The sequence below is a fragment of the Medicago truncatula genome, chromosome 4, assembly GCF_003473485.1.
Source record: "Medicago truncatula cultivar Jemalong A17 chromosome 4, MtrunA17r5.0-ANR, whole genome shotgun sequence".
In the NCBI taxonomy this organism is placed as follows: domain Eukaryota; kingdom Viridiplantae; phylum Streptophyta; class Magnoliopsida; order Fabales; family Fabaceae; genus Medicago; species Medicago truncatula.
This window is the reverse complement of record NC_053045.1, coordinates 56,886,993-56,905,075: the sequence shown is the minus strand read 5'-3', so window position 1 is coordinate 56,905,075 and position 18,083 is coordinate 56,886,993. Positions and strand designations below refer to the sequence as shown.

The 18,083-nt window shown below is 35.2% G+C and overlaps 1 protein-coding gene across 2 annotated transcripts; it reads left to right on the top strand.

Moving 5' to 3' along the window:
• The first annotated feature begins 7,167 nt into the window (after nt 1-7,167).
• LOC25494028 (uncharacterized) lies at nt 7,168-17,080 on the top strand. Of its 2 annotated transcripts, none has more exons than XM_013602742.3 (14): nt 7,168-7,468; nt 8,503-8,584; nt 9,316-9,419; nt 10,748-10,874; nt 11,387-11,481; nt 12,082-12,205; nt 13,442-13,522; nt 14,410-14,508; nt 14,775-14,933; nt 15,025-15,085; nt 15,191-15,261; nt 15,594-15,638; nt 15,997-16,170; nt 16,281-17,080. In XM_013602742.3, the coding sequence occupies exons 1-14, from the start codon at nt 7,431-7,433 to the stop codon at nt 16,803-16,805; spliced, it is 1,785 nt and encodes a 594-aa protein (XP_013458196.1). In that variant the 5' UTR covers nt 7,168-7,430; the 3' UTR covers nt 16,806-17,080. The 2 variants fall into 2 exon arrangements, with proteins under 2 accessions (XP_013458196.1, XP_024637690.1); XM_024781922.2 differs by having other exon boundaries at nt 15,185-15,261.
• The last annotated feature ends 1,003 nt before the right edge of the window (nt 17,081-18,083 follow it).

Genomic DNA, 18,083 nt, shown 5'->3' with positions numbered 1-18,083 from the left:
TTGACTGGGACTCAGACAGAGAATGAGGATCGTTTGATCAGAGGTACTTGCTATATTAATAATACTCCTTTAGTTGCTATTATTGATACTGGTGCTACGCATTGTTTTATTGCTTTCGATTGTGTTTCTGCTTTGGGTCTTGATTTGTCTGATATGAATGGAGAGATGGTTGTCGAAACTCCAGCTAAGGGTTCGGTGACTACTTCTCTCGTATGTTTGAAATGTCCTTTGTCGATGTTTGGTCGTGATTTTGAAATGGATTTAGTTTGTCTACCTTTGAGTGGTATGGATGTGATTTTGGATATGAACTGGTTAGAGTACAACCACGTTCTTATTAATTGTTTTAGCAAGTCAGTACATTTCTCTTCCGTCGAAGAGGAAAGTGGTGCAGAGTTTTTATCTACTAAGCAGCTGAAGCAACTGGAACGCGACGGTATCTTGATGTTTTCGCTAATGGCTACTATATCTATTGAGAATCAAGCAGTGATTGACAGGTTACCGGTGGTGTGTGAATTTCCTGAAGTTTTTCCAGATGAGATTCCTGATGTGCCTCCAGAGAGAGAAGTTGAGTTTTCTATTGATCTTGTTCCTGGAACGAAGCCGGTCTCGATGGCACCTTATCGTATGTCTGCCTCCGAGTTATCTGAGTTGAAGAAACAGTTAGAAGACTTGCTTGAGAAGAAGTTTGTTAGACCAAGTGTTTCACCTTGGGGAGCGCCGGTTTTGCTAGTAAAGAAGAAAGATGGTAGTATGCGGTTGTGTATTGATTATCGACAGTTGAACAAGGTAACTATCAAGAATAGGTATCCACTTCCGAGAATTGATGATTTGATGGATCAGCTAGTGGGTGCACGAGTTTTCAGCAAGATTGATTTGAGGTCAGGTTATCACCAGATTAAAGTAAAGGATGAGGATATGCAGAAGACAGCTTTCAGAACGCGTTATGGTCACTATGAATATAAAGTTATGCCTTTTGGAGTTACCAATGCACCTGGAGTGTTTATGGAGTATATGAATCGCATCTTCCATGCATTTTTGGATCGGTTCGTAGTTGTGTTCATCGACGATATTTTGATTTACTCCAAGACTGAAGAAGAACATGCCGAGCATCTGAAGATTGTTTTGCAAGTGTTGAAAGAGAAGAAACTTTATGCCAAATTGTCTAAGTGTGAATTCTGGTTGAAAGAAGTGAGTTTTCTAGGCCATGTTATTTCTGGTGATGGTATTGCAGTGGATCCGTCTAAAGTTGAAGCGGTATCACAGTGGGAGACTCCAAAGTCCGTTACAGAGATTAGAAGTTTCTTGGGTTTAGCTGGTTACTATAGAAGGTTTATTGAAGGATTTTCTAAGTTAGCTCTTCCGCTAACGCAGTTGACTTGTAAAGGTAAAACTTTTGTGTGGGACGTCCATTGTGAGAAAAGTTTCGGTGAATTGAAGGAGCGTTTGACAACTGCTCCAGTGTTAATTTTGCCGAAGTCAGATGAACCTTTTGTGGTTTATTGTGATGCGTCCAAGTTGGGTTTAGGAGGTGTACTTATGCAAGAAGGTAAAGTGGTAGCTTATGCTTCAAGACAGTTGAGAGTTCATGAGAAGAATTATCCTACGCATGATCTCGAGTTGGCGGCTGTAGTCTTTGTATTGAAGATATGGAGACATTATTTGTATGGTTCGAGGTTTGAGGTGTTTAGTGATCACAAGAGTTTGAAGTATTTGTTCGATCAGAAGGAATTGAATATGAGACAGCGAAGATGGCTCGAATTGTTGAAGGATTATGACTTTGGTTTGAATTATCATCCAGGTAAAGCTAATGTTGTTGCAGATGCCTTGAGTAGGAAGACATTGTATATGTCCGCCATGATGGTCAGAGAGTTCGAATTGCTTGAACAGTTTAGAGATATGAGTTTGGTTTGCGAATGGTCACCTCAGAGTGTGAAACTGGGTATGCTGAAGATTGATAGTGAATTTCTGAAAAGTATCAAGGAAGCACAGAAAGTTGATGTAAAGTTTGTGGACTTGTTGATTGCTAGAGATCAGACTGAAGACAGTGATTTTAAAATCGATGATCAAGGTGTGTTGAGATTCCGAGGAAGAATTTGTATCCCAGACAATGAAGAGATTAAGAAGATGATTCTTGAAGAGAGTCATAGAAGTAGCTTGAGTATTCATCCGGGAGCTACGAAGATGTATCATGATTTAAAGAAGATTTTCTGGTGGTCTGGTTTGAAACGAGATGTGGCACAGTTTGTGTATTCATGTTTAGTTTGTCAGAAGTCGAAAGTTGAGCATCAGAAACCTGCTGGAATGATGGTACCTTTAGATGTGCCAGAATGGAAATGGGATAGTATATCGATGGATTTTGTGACGAGTTTGCCAAATACTCCTAGAGGGAACGACGCAATTTGGGTTATTGTTGATAGGTTGACAAAGTCAGCTCATTTTCTACCTATTAATATTAGTTTCCCTGTTGCCCAGTTGGCAGAGATTTATATCAAGGAGATTGTGAAGTTGCATGGTGTTCCTTCGAGCATTGTATCAGATAGAGATCCAATATTTACTTCTAGATTTTGGAAAAGTTTGCAAGAGGCCTTGGGTTCGAAGTTGAGATTGAGTTCGGCGTATCATCCACAGACAGATGGTCAGTCGGAGAGGACAATTCAGTCGCTAGAGGATTTGTTGAGAATTTGTGTTCTTGAGCAAGGAGGAACTTGGGATAGTCATCTTCCGTTGATCGATTTCACTTATAATAATAGTTATCATTCTAGTATTGGAATGGCACCGTTCGAGGCTTTGTATGGTCGGAGATGCAGAACTCCGTTGTGTTGGTTTGAATCAGGAGAAAGAGTGGTCTTAGGACCAGAGATTGTTCAGCAAACTACTGAGAAAGTTCAGATGATCCAAGAGAAAATGAAGGCGTCGCAGAGTCGACAAAAGAGTTATCATGATAAGCGTAGAAAAGATCTTGAATTTCAGGAAGGAGACCACGTGTTTTTGAGAGTCACTCCTATGACTGGTGTAGGACGTGCTTTGAAGTCAAAGAAGTTGACCCCGAAGTTCATTGGTCCGTATCAGATATTGGAAAGAGTTGGAACGGTGGCTTACCGAGTGGGTTTACCGCCGCATCTTTCGAATTTGCACAACGTTTTCCATGTGTCGCAACTTCGAAAGTATGTTCCGGATCCATCCCATGAAATCCAAAGCGACGATGTGCAAATTAGAGACAACCTTATGGTAGAGACTTTACCGTTGAGGATTGATGATCGTAAAGTGAAGACGTTGAGAGGCAAGGAGATACCTCTAGTGAGAGTCGTTTGGTCGGGAGCGACTGGTGAAAGCTTGACGTGGGAGCTTGAGAGTAAGATGCTGGAGTCTTATCCAGAGTTGTTTGCTTGAGGTAAATTTTCGAGGACGAAAATCTTTTAAGTGGGGGAGAGTTGTAACGCCCACTTTCGTTTAATCGTTATTTAATCGAGATTAGGCAATTATATTATAATTATATAGTATATGCATGATTTTGATATGTTTTGATGATTTGATCGATGACGTGTTAAGTTATGAGTATTGAAGGATTTGATTATGATATGGGAATTATTTTATTGTTAAATAAAATAAAGATTTGAAAATAATATAAAATATTTAGTTGAGGGCCGTTTTGATATTTTAGATAGTTTTGGGGGAGAAAGTGAGATAAGATAAGTAATTAGAAAAAGATATAAATAGGAGAAGACCTAATATTTTAGAAACTCATTGTACGTGAAAACTTTTGGAAGAAGGGAGAAAAGCCAAGTCTAGAGGAATCAAGGTAGAGTGCTGCGATTTTCTTCATTCAAGGTAAGGGTGAGACTAGTAATTCAATAGCATTGATTGTTGTAATTCTGATGATTAATTGACAAAGTTAGGATTGATTTAGAAAAGTTTTGGAATTAGGTTAAAACCCTAAAAATTGATGATCAAACGGTAAAACTTGTTTAGATTGATGTAGAAACCGTCCTTTAACCTTAGAATATGTTTAGGATGAATTCTGGAATCAAAATTAGGCTTTGAACCATGTTGTGTGATGGATTTTTGAGAAAAACCCTAGTCTGCCCGTGCTTCTGTTCATCGCTCGCCACGGCGAGTGATGAACTTCATCGCTCGCCACGCGAGCCCCTTTCCTTCGCCTCGCGAGTTGTTTGGTCCAACTCGCCATGGCGAGCAACCCTTTCTCGCCTCGCGAGCTCAGGCAGAGAGCATGTCATGTTTCGTGTTTCGACCTTTTTAGTTGAACCTTGTATACCCTTGAGTACCTGAACATACCTAGTATTGATTAGGAATGAATGTAGGATCAGAGGGAACCCAGAACGACCTTAGTTTGGGAGTTGAGTGGTACTCGCCATGGCGAGTAAGAGCTCTCGCCTCGCGAGTACAACCAGGATGAACTTGATTAGGTGTTTGTGCGATCTGTGTCGCACTTGTTGATCAAGAGTGAACCCCTAACTAGTAATGAGACCTAGTGATGTTGTTTAATGCAGACTGTAGAGTTGTTTAAGTTATATTAATATTAATTGGATAAGAACTATTGTATTGTATATTCATGCAAAATGAGAAGATGTGATAATAATGCAATTTATGTGCTATTGATATAATGATATCATCTTGATATGTGACTTGTTTATGCTGCTTCCGTTGTTTAACTAAGTGCATAAGTATATGATGAAGTTTAGCTCCAAATTATTGGATGCATGTTGATAAGTCGATTACGTTGTTTTGTTCATGTGTCCATGCATAGCATATCATTGAGCTTTGTCCTCACCACGAAAATTAGGAGCTTTGTCCTCCGCACGTTTTATAGGAGCTTTGTCCTCCGCACGATTAAAGTATATTAATACTTATGATGACGATTGGTACCACATGCATATAAGGAGTCTAGGAGCATTGTCACATTGTCATGATTAAGATGCCTTGTTGATGATGAATGGATATGTGATTACGTGATAAGTGTTCATTGATTATGTTATGTTGTTTATAATGATTGGATATATGATTACGTGATAACTGTTTAGCATTTATGCAAAGTTAATAAAGGAATGATTATAATGTTAATTTATGATTCGCAATTACATTGATTAATGTTATTTTATTATGAAATCTCACCCCTTCTGCTTGAAAATGTTGCCCTTCGTATGGGTAACTTGCAGGTGATCGTGCTTAGTGTGCAGTTGCTTCTGTGAGTGGCCTTGCCTCACTGTGTCGTCTAGGTCGCTCTGATACGTAACGGGATGGGGTTAATACTATAACATGCTTCATTCTTTTACGTGAACTGCCATGATAAATTATGCTTTGATAAACTCTTTTGAGATACTTGTTGGGCCTGCGTGCCAAAACGTTTATGATATATGTTTATGATTTTCCGCTGCTATGTTAAAGATATTTTGTGAAGGTTAAATTATTACTTAACTGTCTTTGGATTACGTTTCTATGTGATATCCCGTTTATGGTTTTACTCTGATAATTGTTTAAGAAATTTGTATATTGGGAAAACGGGGTGTTACAATGAGAATGAATGAATTTGCATCCTAAGTGAATTCTTTTATAGTCCTTACTTTTTGTTCTAATGAGCCTCATTTAGTCAAGTAGACCCTTAAACATTGATATATAGTCTATCATTTCTCATATAATATGAGTACGAGATTGCATTGAGCTAGTTATTCCTCACGAATATAGCTCATATGTACAAAGTCATTGGAGTTGAGACATGATTCAAAGATGTTACTTGACAGTATGAGACATGTAAAGTCAGAGCATGAACTTGCGTCACTGTTTTGTGTGGGACGCATGACATGCCATTAAGCACTTGAAAAAGGTCGACAACAAGCTCCCCTGCCTATCAAGTTAAGGGCGAGCTTGATATGGGTGAGTCGGGCTAGGCAAAACTTGAACAATTAAACTAGTACTGAGTAGGATATGGTTGGTTGTTATGAGATATTAGGAGCCACGTGGTATGGACGTCCATGTCCATCAAAATATATTAAATGATAAAATATCAAAATAAACTATGTAGTAAGTAAAAGTCCAAAAATATATTTAATAAAAAAAAGTCCAAAAATATATTTTAAGAGCATCTACAATATAAGATCCTTCCCCTGTTAAGTATTTTCTCAAATAGACATCTCCCTTGTGGTGTTTGGAAAATAAGTGTTTATAAAGATGAATCTTTTTAAGCATTTTCTCCAATCATTTGTGGGTCTTACATGCTATCAGATACACGACATTTTCAAAAATTATATACATCAAAAAATGAAGTATTGTCAAAATGCATCAATATATATTCATTACGAGAACTCGTTTAATAAACATTTTTAGTAATGATATTTGAACAACTTTTTTGCTACAACTTTTGGAACAATCTTTTGTGCTTTCTTTTCATTGGTCAAAAATGTTGTTGTTTAATAAAAGACCAAAATTTCGGTTTTTGTTCTCTCCTTTATCCTCAATTTTGTGTGTAAAACATTTTTACAATATCAAACATGGTACAATTGGAATTGCAACGTGCTTTGTTTGTTAGCCGATCAAAATAACCTTCGTAAATCGTAATCATTATTAAGAGTACCATTCTTTTTTTGGGTTAAATATGTTTTTAGTTCTTATATTGTGCGTCTTTTTGAAGAATAGTTCGTACAATTCATTAAATGTTTTTAAAATCTTCACATTTTATCTCTGTTATCAAAATTAATCCATGTTGTTAATTCTCTGAAGGAATGTTAATGTGGCAGTTAGTGGGTCCCGATTATTTTAGGGTTAAATATGTTTTTGGTCCCTATATTTTGTGTGACTTCGAAGAATAGTTCTTACATTTTGGGACCCACTAACTGCTTCATCAGCATCGCGTTAGAAAATTAACGGCAGAAACTAATTTTGACGACAGAGATAAAATGTGAGAATTTTAAAAACATTTAATAAAAGTAAGGACTATTTTCAAATGAGCGTAAAATGTAACGACTAAAAACATATTTAACGCTCTTTATCTTATTATCATTATTTTTTTCGAAAAAGAAGGACTATTATCATTATTATTCCTAGCACTAATTTGGCTGTTGTAATAATTTAAGTTGATTGATTCTTGGTAAATCTGAAAAAGAAAAAAAAACTATTGTGACGTGCAGATAGTGATTTTTCATTTTATTTTCTATGTTTCTGAATGAAAGAAGCAAGAACAAGTTGGAAACACACAAGACCCACCCACCTCGCCACAACAATAACAAGACTTTCTTCTTTTCTTTTCTTTTCTGTTCTGTCTCATAAATAACCGTCATCAACCTCTCTCTCTCTCTCTCTCTCTCTCTCTCTCTCTCTCTCTCTCTTCATTTTCTTCTTATTTTCACCTCAAATCAAATATACATGAATAATTGATACGTCTTGTTGAAACTTTGCTGCAACCTCGATCCTTTGAATCTATGGAACAGCTTGTCAACTTCATCATTCGTCCACCAAGGTAATTTTTCAATCAAAAAGATATCCTCTTTTTTACTTTCCCTAATTACCCAGATATGTTTTTTTTACTTATACCTCATATTCTTCATTTGGAATTTCGAACATGATGTAATTCAATTATAAAAATTTGGTTTTTAATTTTTTGCAATATCTTAAATCATGTTAACTTAGGTTTACTATATCTATGGTTGGGAATTTAGATCTATCATTATTCATCATGCAAAAAAAAGTATTTTTTTTCTTCCAAATAACACCTGTAGATTTTTTATTTTTTTTTGCTATTGATTTTATTTTCACGTGATCTTGAGGGTTTCATGCTTGAATGTAACTGCTACTTTAGACGATGCTGATGTGTGATTAAAGTGAGATCTATAAAGTTGAGTGATAATCAGTAACAATTGTTTCTTATGATTTGGTAATTCTTGAGTTGTGATTTTGGCTCTTTGGTATTTCTATGGTTATGATTGATTGATGGAGTAGGATATTAATGAGATGTTTTATTTTTACACATGATCAAAAGCTTAACTCTACTGCAAAAAATTCCAATATTGTTAGACTGAACACCTTCAACTGGGTTTGTTCCCGGGACCTCGCACTTGTGTGTGTATTTTAAGTGGTTCTTGTCACTTTGTCTACATACCAAAAACAATGAGTAATTGAGAATATAATATAGTCCCGAAAAAAGAGATAGAAAAAAAATGCAACTATTTTTTTTCAAGAGTTATAATGAGAAGGAACAATCTTTAAAATTTTGTAGCTATTAGAGGATGCCCAGTTTCAATATATAGCCCTTGAGGCTAGACTGATCTTTGCATATTACAATCCAGTAGTATGCAATATCCCTATCCTATCACATAACAGCTACATTAAGCACTTCTACTTTGGGCCATCTCTCTGCAAGTGTGGTCTAAAGATAAATTGACTTGTATTGTTTATTGCTTATCCAATTTATTTGTACTACTTTAATTTCAAATTTAATTTAAACTTTTAAGTTTTAACTGTGATATTTTGACCGTATCCATTACTTGGGTGCAGAGCTGAATATGACCCCAATAGCGATTTATTAGATAAAGAGTTCTTGCTGAGAGGGAAGTGGTATCAACGGAAGGATGTAGAGGTAAGCTTAAAAAAGTAGTAGAATTCAGTATGTTAGTAAATTTTTTGTAGCATTGATTACATGCATTCCAAGATAGTTTTTATCTTATCTCACAGTTTGTTAGCGATGGATTCACAAATCTTAAATTTTTAATCCTCAATTATTGTCTTGTCATCTTTTTATTTGTAATATTTTCTTCTTGAGTTCTTCCAAGTGATCACTCCTATTAATAGACAAAATTTGTATCAATAGAGAGATCCATTAGGCAGGCCATTATTGACTTCAATGAGAATTATGAACATGTAAAATTGGTGCGGCGCCATTAATTTCTACCTTGGAAGACATGCCAATGATATGCTTGAAATATGCCAAAAGACATACTACACGTAGTTCTTTATTGCTCTTCTTGAAACTGCAATTAGAAGGTTTTCTTATCTATAGTAGTAGAATGTCAGCATGAAAGGCCAAGTTATTTACGTTTGCATAGGGAAATATAGTAGGATAAGAAAAATTCTATTATAGAAGAATTATCTTTAAATGTTGTGGTAATTACTTTTGTTTAGAATACTTCTTTTGTTATTTTCATACATAAAGGGTGTGTATGTGATGTAACTTCTACAACTTCCTTTTTCTGTTGATTTTTGTGTTGCTCCCATCACAAGCATTTTTCTTTGAATCAAGTCATACTCTATCTTTTTTTTTCCTTTCCAAACCTACATGGTCAGCCTCTAATGTATATTGATATTGTGCAGTTAAAAAACAGTCGGGGTGATGCTCTTCAATGCAGTCATTACATTCCTATTGGCAGTGCTGAAGGAAAGCCTCTTCCTTGTGTAATATATTGTCATGGAAACAGGTAACTGCATAATAATGTCTTTTTTTCGTTTGACAACCATTTGCCATTTGACAACATTCCATTGAAACTGCAAACTTTTTTCTGGGTATTTCCGATTCTCCTTTGAAGTTTGTGTGTGTTTTCCTTTGCTTTCCTTTTTTCACCTCTAAAAATCAGGTCTATATGATCACTTCGTCTGTTGATTTTATGTTTGCAGATGGTTTAACATTTTCTACTAGGGTACCGTACAACCTATATCTAGAAATTAACTTGCATTCATGATATACTTAAAGTCCTTTAAATATCCCTTTTTTAGCTGTATAGATTTATACGTTTTATAGGTCTGGCAAAGTGATTATTTGAAAATCACTACATTTACACATTATAACGATACTTCTATAATTTTACTCATAATTTATTCTTTCTGACAACAAACATTTTTTCACGCCGCCTCATATTATAAGAATGAAAAATATAGATGATCCAGCATAAAATTAAAAGAAAAGGCGATAACTGTGATGTTTCTTAAAATTGGGCTTAGGGTCTATCTCATCCCCACAAAACTTGCTTGTTAGGTGAGAGATGTCCATCACTTTATAAGTTATAACCACAATTTACTATTTAGACTATATCACCATCCAATGTGAAACTTCCAACATACTCCCTCACACCCAAGACTGCACTTCTGAAGCGCGATCAGTGCGGCCCAGTAACAGATGACTCAACTGATCTAGATAGAATCGACATTGATACAATTTGAAATTTGGGTTTGTGACCCAATTCTGTCCTACAAAACCAACTTTTAAGGACACTACTCATAACCACTATTTAGGCCATACTATACTATCCAATGTGAGACTCTCAACTACATTTAAGTATTAGTCATCTAGTTAGCTATGTTATGATTTAGTAGAGACCGAAGAATCTTGTTAGTTTCATTGTATGTTATGTGGACGACCTAATAGCTCCTTTTTTCTAAGTTTTAAACAATCTAACCAGAATTTTAAATTTCATCTTGAATTATAAAATATAGATGCTTGTAAATTTATTTTGATGCCTTCAAATGAGAGAAAAAGGGAAAGACATGGTGCAATCACGTGTGTCTCAATTACACAATGAAGTCTCTTCATACAGGCTTAAACCAATAAATAAAATTATTACAAATATTCTATTTCTATTTACACGATATGATATGCCTATCCTATAGAATAAATACATGGATCCTAATCTTATTTTCAACACCTTCTATATGGTTTATTTTCTGGTCTATGACTTACGTTTGGTGTTATATAGTTTATTGATTTCAATTTCATAGGGACATGCTGATTAGTTGCATTGTTTATTGACAGTGGATGTAGGGCTGATGCCAGTGAAGCTGCTATAATTTTACTTCCTTCAAATATTACAGTTTTCACTCTGGATTTCTCGGGATCTGGACTTTCTGGAGGGGAGCATGTCACTCTAGGCTGGAATGAAGTAAATACTTGCTCAGCAATCTTTTAAAAATATTCAGATTTGACTTTTATTTTACCATCAATTTTGCTAGTCTTGTTACTGTTTCATTATCAGCTATGGGGAAGGAGTAATTTTCTCCATCTTTGTCCATTATTAGAAAAGCTCATGAAATGAAGGGCTAAATGATATGTAATTTTTTTCCCTACTGAAATCTTTCACGCATGTTGGCAATAACACATCACTAAACTTTATGTAAAGATATCTTCAAGAACTTGCACATTGATATTTTTGCAAGTTCATTCCAAAATTAGTCCAAGTTGACTTCGTAAATGTTTTATTTGACTATATCTGAAGCATCGGTGGAATTTTACAACTTGCTATATGATTGGGGAGGGCACTTATCCTTGATTCTTTTTACGTTTTTCTTTTATTACAGTAGAACAAGTTTGCATATATATCAGTACTACCATTTGCTTTGTGGTCATTATTGATTGTGAAATGATTGTTTGTTTGACATTCTTGAATGTTCTCAGAAGGATGATCTGACTGCTGTGGTCAACTATCTGAGGAATGATGGAAATGTCTCTTTAATTGGCTTGTGGGGCCGCTCAATGGGAGCCGTAACTTGGTAGGTTTTCTCCGTTCTCTTATTCCTTGGAATTTTATTTTGGAATGAGGTTTTAGGAAAAGTTTGCTCTTGCACATGGCTTATGTAGCACTGTAGCAATGATGTGTAGTTTGGTTACAATTTATCAGTTCTGTAGTATATTATGACTGAGAACTAGGAAGCTTTCCCTAATTTGTTAGATACTTCCATTGAGATTCCACTATTATTTATTATAGGAAACTACAGTGCATGGATTAAAGTCTGTTAGGTGGTGGTGGAAATGACTTGTGAAAGAAAGTTATCTACTATTACCATTCTTGAATTAGTTTGTTTATATCATTAGTTTTAAACCTGAAGATGAAGAATCTGATCATATATTCAAGTATGCATTTTTGAACTAGGAAAGAAGTTAAGAGTTCTGCATTTGTGTAGATATGTGGTGATGTTTCTTTTTGGTATAGAAACTCGTGTATATCTTAATTCCCTTCTGATTCTAATGTTTCTCTTTCTCCATCTTTAGTGCACTCAATTATGAACTCTCTGGTTATGTAGCCATTCAGACCACCACTTTGGCTAATGTAAGTGGCTTTTCCTCATGCATTGATTATGTTATTCTTGCAGCCTGATGTATGGAGCGGAGGATCCTTCAATTGCAGGGATGGTTTTAGACAGTCCCTTCTCTGATTTGGTTGATTTGATGATGGAACTCGTAGATACGTATAAAGTTCGTCTGCCAAAGTTCACTGTGAGTATCTTATATTTTGTATTACTTTTTTGGCTAAAAATAGTAATACCTTTTATAGAAACAATATCTCCAAATGTTGAATTTACAATCTCATTTAATACTTTATTTCCTTTTACAGTGAAGTCGTAATAACTATCTTGACTCTGGGGTGTACCTGATACAAAAAAGATTGCAAACGTCATATCAATACCAATGAAATTCCCTTGTGTCCATTCTTAAACTTATTACCAAGTAACAACTAAGGATGGAAATACCTGCAGTCTGTGAGACCCCCGATAAAGGTCTGCATTAGAAGAGATAAAAGGCAAATAGGCATATTGGTCAGGAGCAGTTACTAACTATAGGACTTTATTGGGTGGTTAGGCCAATAAATATAGGGTGGATGGTAAAAAGATGATTGGAGGGAGCAGAGACACTATAGTGTATTGTAAGGAAGGGTAAAGGGCTCCAGATCTCTCGTAGTCCTGGAAGAGTAGAGAGGAGAGATTGCATGCCTCATGAAACAAGTATCATCTTGATATTGTCTTAGGCATTCTTCAATTAAAAGTCTTATCTCTTTCTTCTTGTTTCTTGGCCGGTCTATCACAGTATTTGAGGGTCTGCCAACCTCCCTGCCCAAAGGGTCCCTCTGCCCCAGAACCTCACACATAGGCATCCTGTTATGCTGTAGTGGAATATTCCCCATTGTATACTCCTTGCCCACGATAATATGTGCTTAAAAACAAAGACTATTCTGCTGCCGCATAAAAGTTCTTATCAAGGCAAGGGGCATACAACATTAATTATTGCCTTGCCTTGCATAAGTTTGTCAAGCAAACTATTAATTTATCACTTGGAATGTTGGGATTTCTGATAACTTGTAGTTGTAGGAAACCTCATGACATGCCAATGTTCCTTTACGCTTTTAGAGGAGGTTTCATTGCCTACAATCCTTTAGTTATACAAACCTTCAATTTATCATGTTCGCTGCTGCTACCACAGAAGATTGTTATTTTTGTTGAGAGGGTTGCGATTATCTGAAATATGCTGTGTATTGATCTTATACTGAATAATTAACATACTTCATATCATCTGGCTAATATCCGATTTAACGCCTTTACTTGTTTTGTTCTTTTCATATGAATAAATTTTCATTGCCATAAGGACTCCCCATTTAGTAATAGATAAATTGTTGGTGCCAGTACTTGTGCCAGTACTTGCTGTTATGCTGATTCTGTTTCATTTTTCTTGTTACAGGTGAAGTATGCAATCCAGTACATGAAAAGAATAATCCAAAAGAAGGCAAAATTTGACATAACGGACCTCAATACTATTAAGGTTGGTTTTCCTTTATTTTTATTGTTTATATTATTTGTTTGATAAAAGGTTCTTTATTCAAAGAAATTACTATTACTTGCACGTTTTTATGAAATGATTGATTAGTTATAAGCTAGAGCCCCTTTGTTTTTCCTCGTTACTTTTCAGCATAAAAGTTAAAAGTTTCCATCCAGCGCAGGCTTAGTTAAACAAACATGTTTTTTAGCTTGAACTTGAAGAAGTATATGCATACATTGTGTCTCATTTTCCTGCATGGTTATATACTTATAAGTTATTCAGTCATATGAATCTCCAAGTTCATTTGTAGTTTATTCAGTAATTCATAATATATTTCCCACAAACCTGTGCTGATTTTCTTGTACAATTACTCGATGAGTTGCAATTATAATTAGTAGTGAAACCTTTGCTAGTTAATAAATGAGTATGTTAGTTTGATTCAAATGGTTCATTATTTCAAAGTATACTTTTGGTGGTAATGGGGAAAGGTCTTGCATCTTCTGCTTGTCCTTTTTGCTTCCTAACTGGTAAACCGGAAAATTATGAAACTTAAACCAGAATCAGCTTTACTTTGTTCATTTTCAAAATTTTAGATGCTAATTGCTAAACCTATGGAGAACAGTGAAGGTTTTTGAGTACTTGCTTAAGTCGAGTGATTTTTGTTCCCTACAGTATGAGTCACATGCCACATGTGTTTGAAAGATCTGATTTGGTCCCGATTGTTTTGTTCTAATCTGATCTTGTCCAGATGATGCAAAACAGAAAATCACAAGAAACAAATAATATTTCTTTTGGTTTTGTTCTGTTTTCCTCTTGATCATATATTGCTTTTGGTTTTTCAATTTTTTGTATTGCCCATCATATTCTTTCATTATTTGTTTGCATTGCAGGTAGCAAAATCGTGTTTTGTTCCAGCTCTATTAGGGCATGCCATTGATGATGATTTTATACAACCCCATCACTCTGATCGTATATTTGAGGCTTACATGGTAAGTGTCTCGACAAGAGTTCTTTTTTCTAAAAAAAATAATTACTATCTGATTTACAATTGTCAACTTCTTGTTCTGTTGGGCTAGTCTAAGTCTTCATCATATTTTGTAGGCCTTTAGAGCATGCCTTCAAAATTATAAAATATGTTCCTCTAGATGTTTAAAGTTGCTTAAAGTTCCTCTAGATATTTCTATTGTGCTAATTCGTTCACTGTTTTATATGCCCTGCATTACGTATCTTTAATATGGGTTTCTGTGGTTTGCAGGGAGACAAAAACATAATTAAATTTGAGGGAGATCACAATTCTCCACGTCCTCAGTTTTACTTTGATTCCATAAACATTTTTTTCCACAATGTTCTGCAACCTCCCGAGGGTGAGGTTGGTGAATCATTTTATGACCCTGTAAATGATGTCTTCGGTAAGGTAAAATCAACAATGCATATCATTGGTTCCATTTTGATAAAATTTCACTGTTAAATAGTGAACATATTTTAAAACTTGACTCTTTACTCAGGATGCATGGAGATCTGTGCATGAATTAGGCTACATCAATGAATCATCTTCTAAAAACAAAGGCATGGTCCAAGTACCTAATTACTTAATTATTTCTTTTGCATGGTTTCCATTAGAATTTTTTTCTGTGTGAACCTCTTACCTTCATGTTTATTTGTTAGATGCAGAACCATCAACTAGCAGTACTGTGGATGCTATTAAGGAAGTCCGTTCAAGACGGCCAATGAGCAGGATGGAGGTTTGTATATTAGCTCTCAGATGTATTTTAAAAAAGATTTCAATATAGTTTTTTGTCACACAGTGTTTGACATTATGATTTCAATTGTATTTGAACTACACTTGAGGTGCTAGCTAAGTGGCAAGAGCTTAGCATTGTAACCTCAAGTTGCTGAGTTCGAATCCCCTCGTGAGTGGTTGTAAAATGACCATTAGTATCACATTAACTAATAAAATCCCACCGTCTTCTCATTTTTTTAAAACAAATTTGTATTTGAATTCTGTAGCACTGATTTTAGTTTTATTATTTTTTTTTTAAAAATAATAATAATTATACTGCATGACTTTTCCCAGGTTCCATCTGATATTTCTTCAAAAGATGAACAGAGCGTAAATGAGGTATTTCCTTTTCACCTTTTTATCCTTTTTTTTTATTGAAAATTTATTTATATCTTCACATACACATGCACATACACTTGCGTATATATATTTGCTATAAGATTATTGGCAATCATACAATGGACCATTTATGGGCCACTGCATTTCTATTTTGTTTTGGCCGTGGTGGTCTGGTGGATGACCACTTCTAGTTTAATCTACTACCCAGGACGGCCCAGTTCCCGGGCTTGAAGAATGTAATTCGAATATCTAATGTTGAAACTGATGAAATAATATTAGCATGAAAAATAAATACTCAGGATTTTAACCATATACATGAACTAGATTCTCACAATTTGCATGATTTTCTTCCAAGCAGGAAGAGAAGTGCGGTGATACATCCCCACCCTCTTCATCCATGATAAGCTTTGAATTGTCAGATGGTCACCCTTATGGTCCCCATGTACCCACCGTGTTGGATGACAATCAGTATGTGGAATATCAACTTGAAGACCTTGCAGGTTTTCCATCTAGTGCAGAGGAGGAAGAAAGAGTGAGTCAAGTTGATGACTTCACATGATCTAAATACCACCTGATTAACATACATGAAAAAAAATTGGATTCAGGGATTTTATTTATGTTTGATTTGTGTATGATATTCAGATGTTAATGGAAGCAGTAATGGAGTCACTGAAGGACCTGGAAGTACAAAATCCGAAGGCAGAACAACCACCAGCCAGTAGTATTGCTAATGTATCTGCAGAGCCATCAGATAAAGATGACTCACATTCGTCTTCACGGGAGATTTCTAAACCCATGCAAAAAGAATCTTCTCTAGTCAAATACAGTACAGATGCAAAATCTATAACCATTTCCATTGCATCAGAAGAATCTGTACAGTTGAAAGCTGAGTCAAATACCATTTCAGCGGTTTCCGAGTCAAGCCCAATTGGGGGAACCCAGCCACCCCTGCCACAGGACAACACATTATCCGTAACCGAGTCTAGCAATACAAGCGGATCTGCTCGCAGTGATAGTTCTGCTAGTTTACAAAGTTCATCAGATACTGACATATCACATAATACGACCGCCACAGTAACTGTTGTTAGGAATCCTGCTGGCCATATCATGGATGGTTTAATGCGTCGTTGGGATTTCAATTTTTTCAAAAATAGCAACTCACGGTGATGGAGACGTTCTCTTCTATTCGTGGTTGATTATACTTGTTTTTGTAACTAAGAAAGAAATCATAGTTTGTATCAAAGAAATAGGTTGCTCGTGTGTAAATTTTAGTAAATGTTCAGATTCTCATCTAACAAATTCCAAATATTCTTTGGCTGTAAGTGAGCATTATCATATTTTGTTTTGATTTTGTGAATTTAAATGGGAAACAAACTTTTTCCAAGTACCGTAGTATATTATGTTAACAAAGTTAATGGGGCAGCTGGGTCTCTTCAATTGTTCCTACATATAGACATTTTGACGAAATACATATAAACATTTTTTTTTTTAATAACAAAGTCTTCTTGTATGTATTGTTTTATCAGTATAGTCAATTGGTACCTCATCTCCAGAGGGAATGGCCAGACATTAAATATGGAAATGATAAAAAAAATTGGGAAAAAGAATGGGAAAAACATGGCACATGCTCCCTCAACTCATTTACACAAGCAGGCTATTTTCAGCTAGCTCTACATATCAAGGTGAAGAATGATCTTGTAGATGTTCTGAAAAAATCTAGAATTGTGCCACATAAAACAGCTTCTCATGACATAAGCAGAGTTGTTGCAGCTATTAAAAGTCATAATGACAACAAGGAGCCGGGGCTTATGTGCACTCCTGCCACGAGGAACTCACTGCCATACTTGAAAGAAATAAGGTTGTGTTTCCATGCCAATGGAACCACTTCCATGGATTGTCCCCATTATATTAGGAGTATAAATTGTCACATTAATAATAGGAATCAGCAACTCTTATTTCCATTATGATGATGCTAATTACTATAGCTAGTCTTCATTGTAATGACATCTATGGAATAATTTCAAATAAGAAGTGTGTACTTTTATGTCTTAAAAGTTTTATTTTAAATCTTGCATATTGCCTACCATAATGAAAATATCGTTTGTATGCCAATGTTTCTTTTTTTTAGAAAATATCTGATGAGAATGGAGTGTATTATTTGAGACTTGAGTGAAAGCTTTTTGCAAAAATTAGATCAAAATCAATAAATCGATGAATTTGAACTAATATCCAATGTTCCCGCAATCAAGCGTACTGCACTTGAATTTGTTTGGGAAGACTAGCTTATAATTAATAAGTTCAATGACAAAAAAAAAAAAGACTTGCTCAATTTATTTTAATAATTTATAGGATATTCTATTTTGGATCCGTTTGGATAAACAACTTATATATATATAGAGCTTATAGCATTAGGGCTTATAACATTAGAGCTTACATCATAAACTC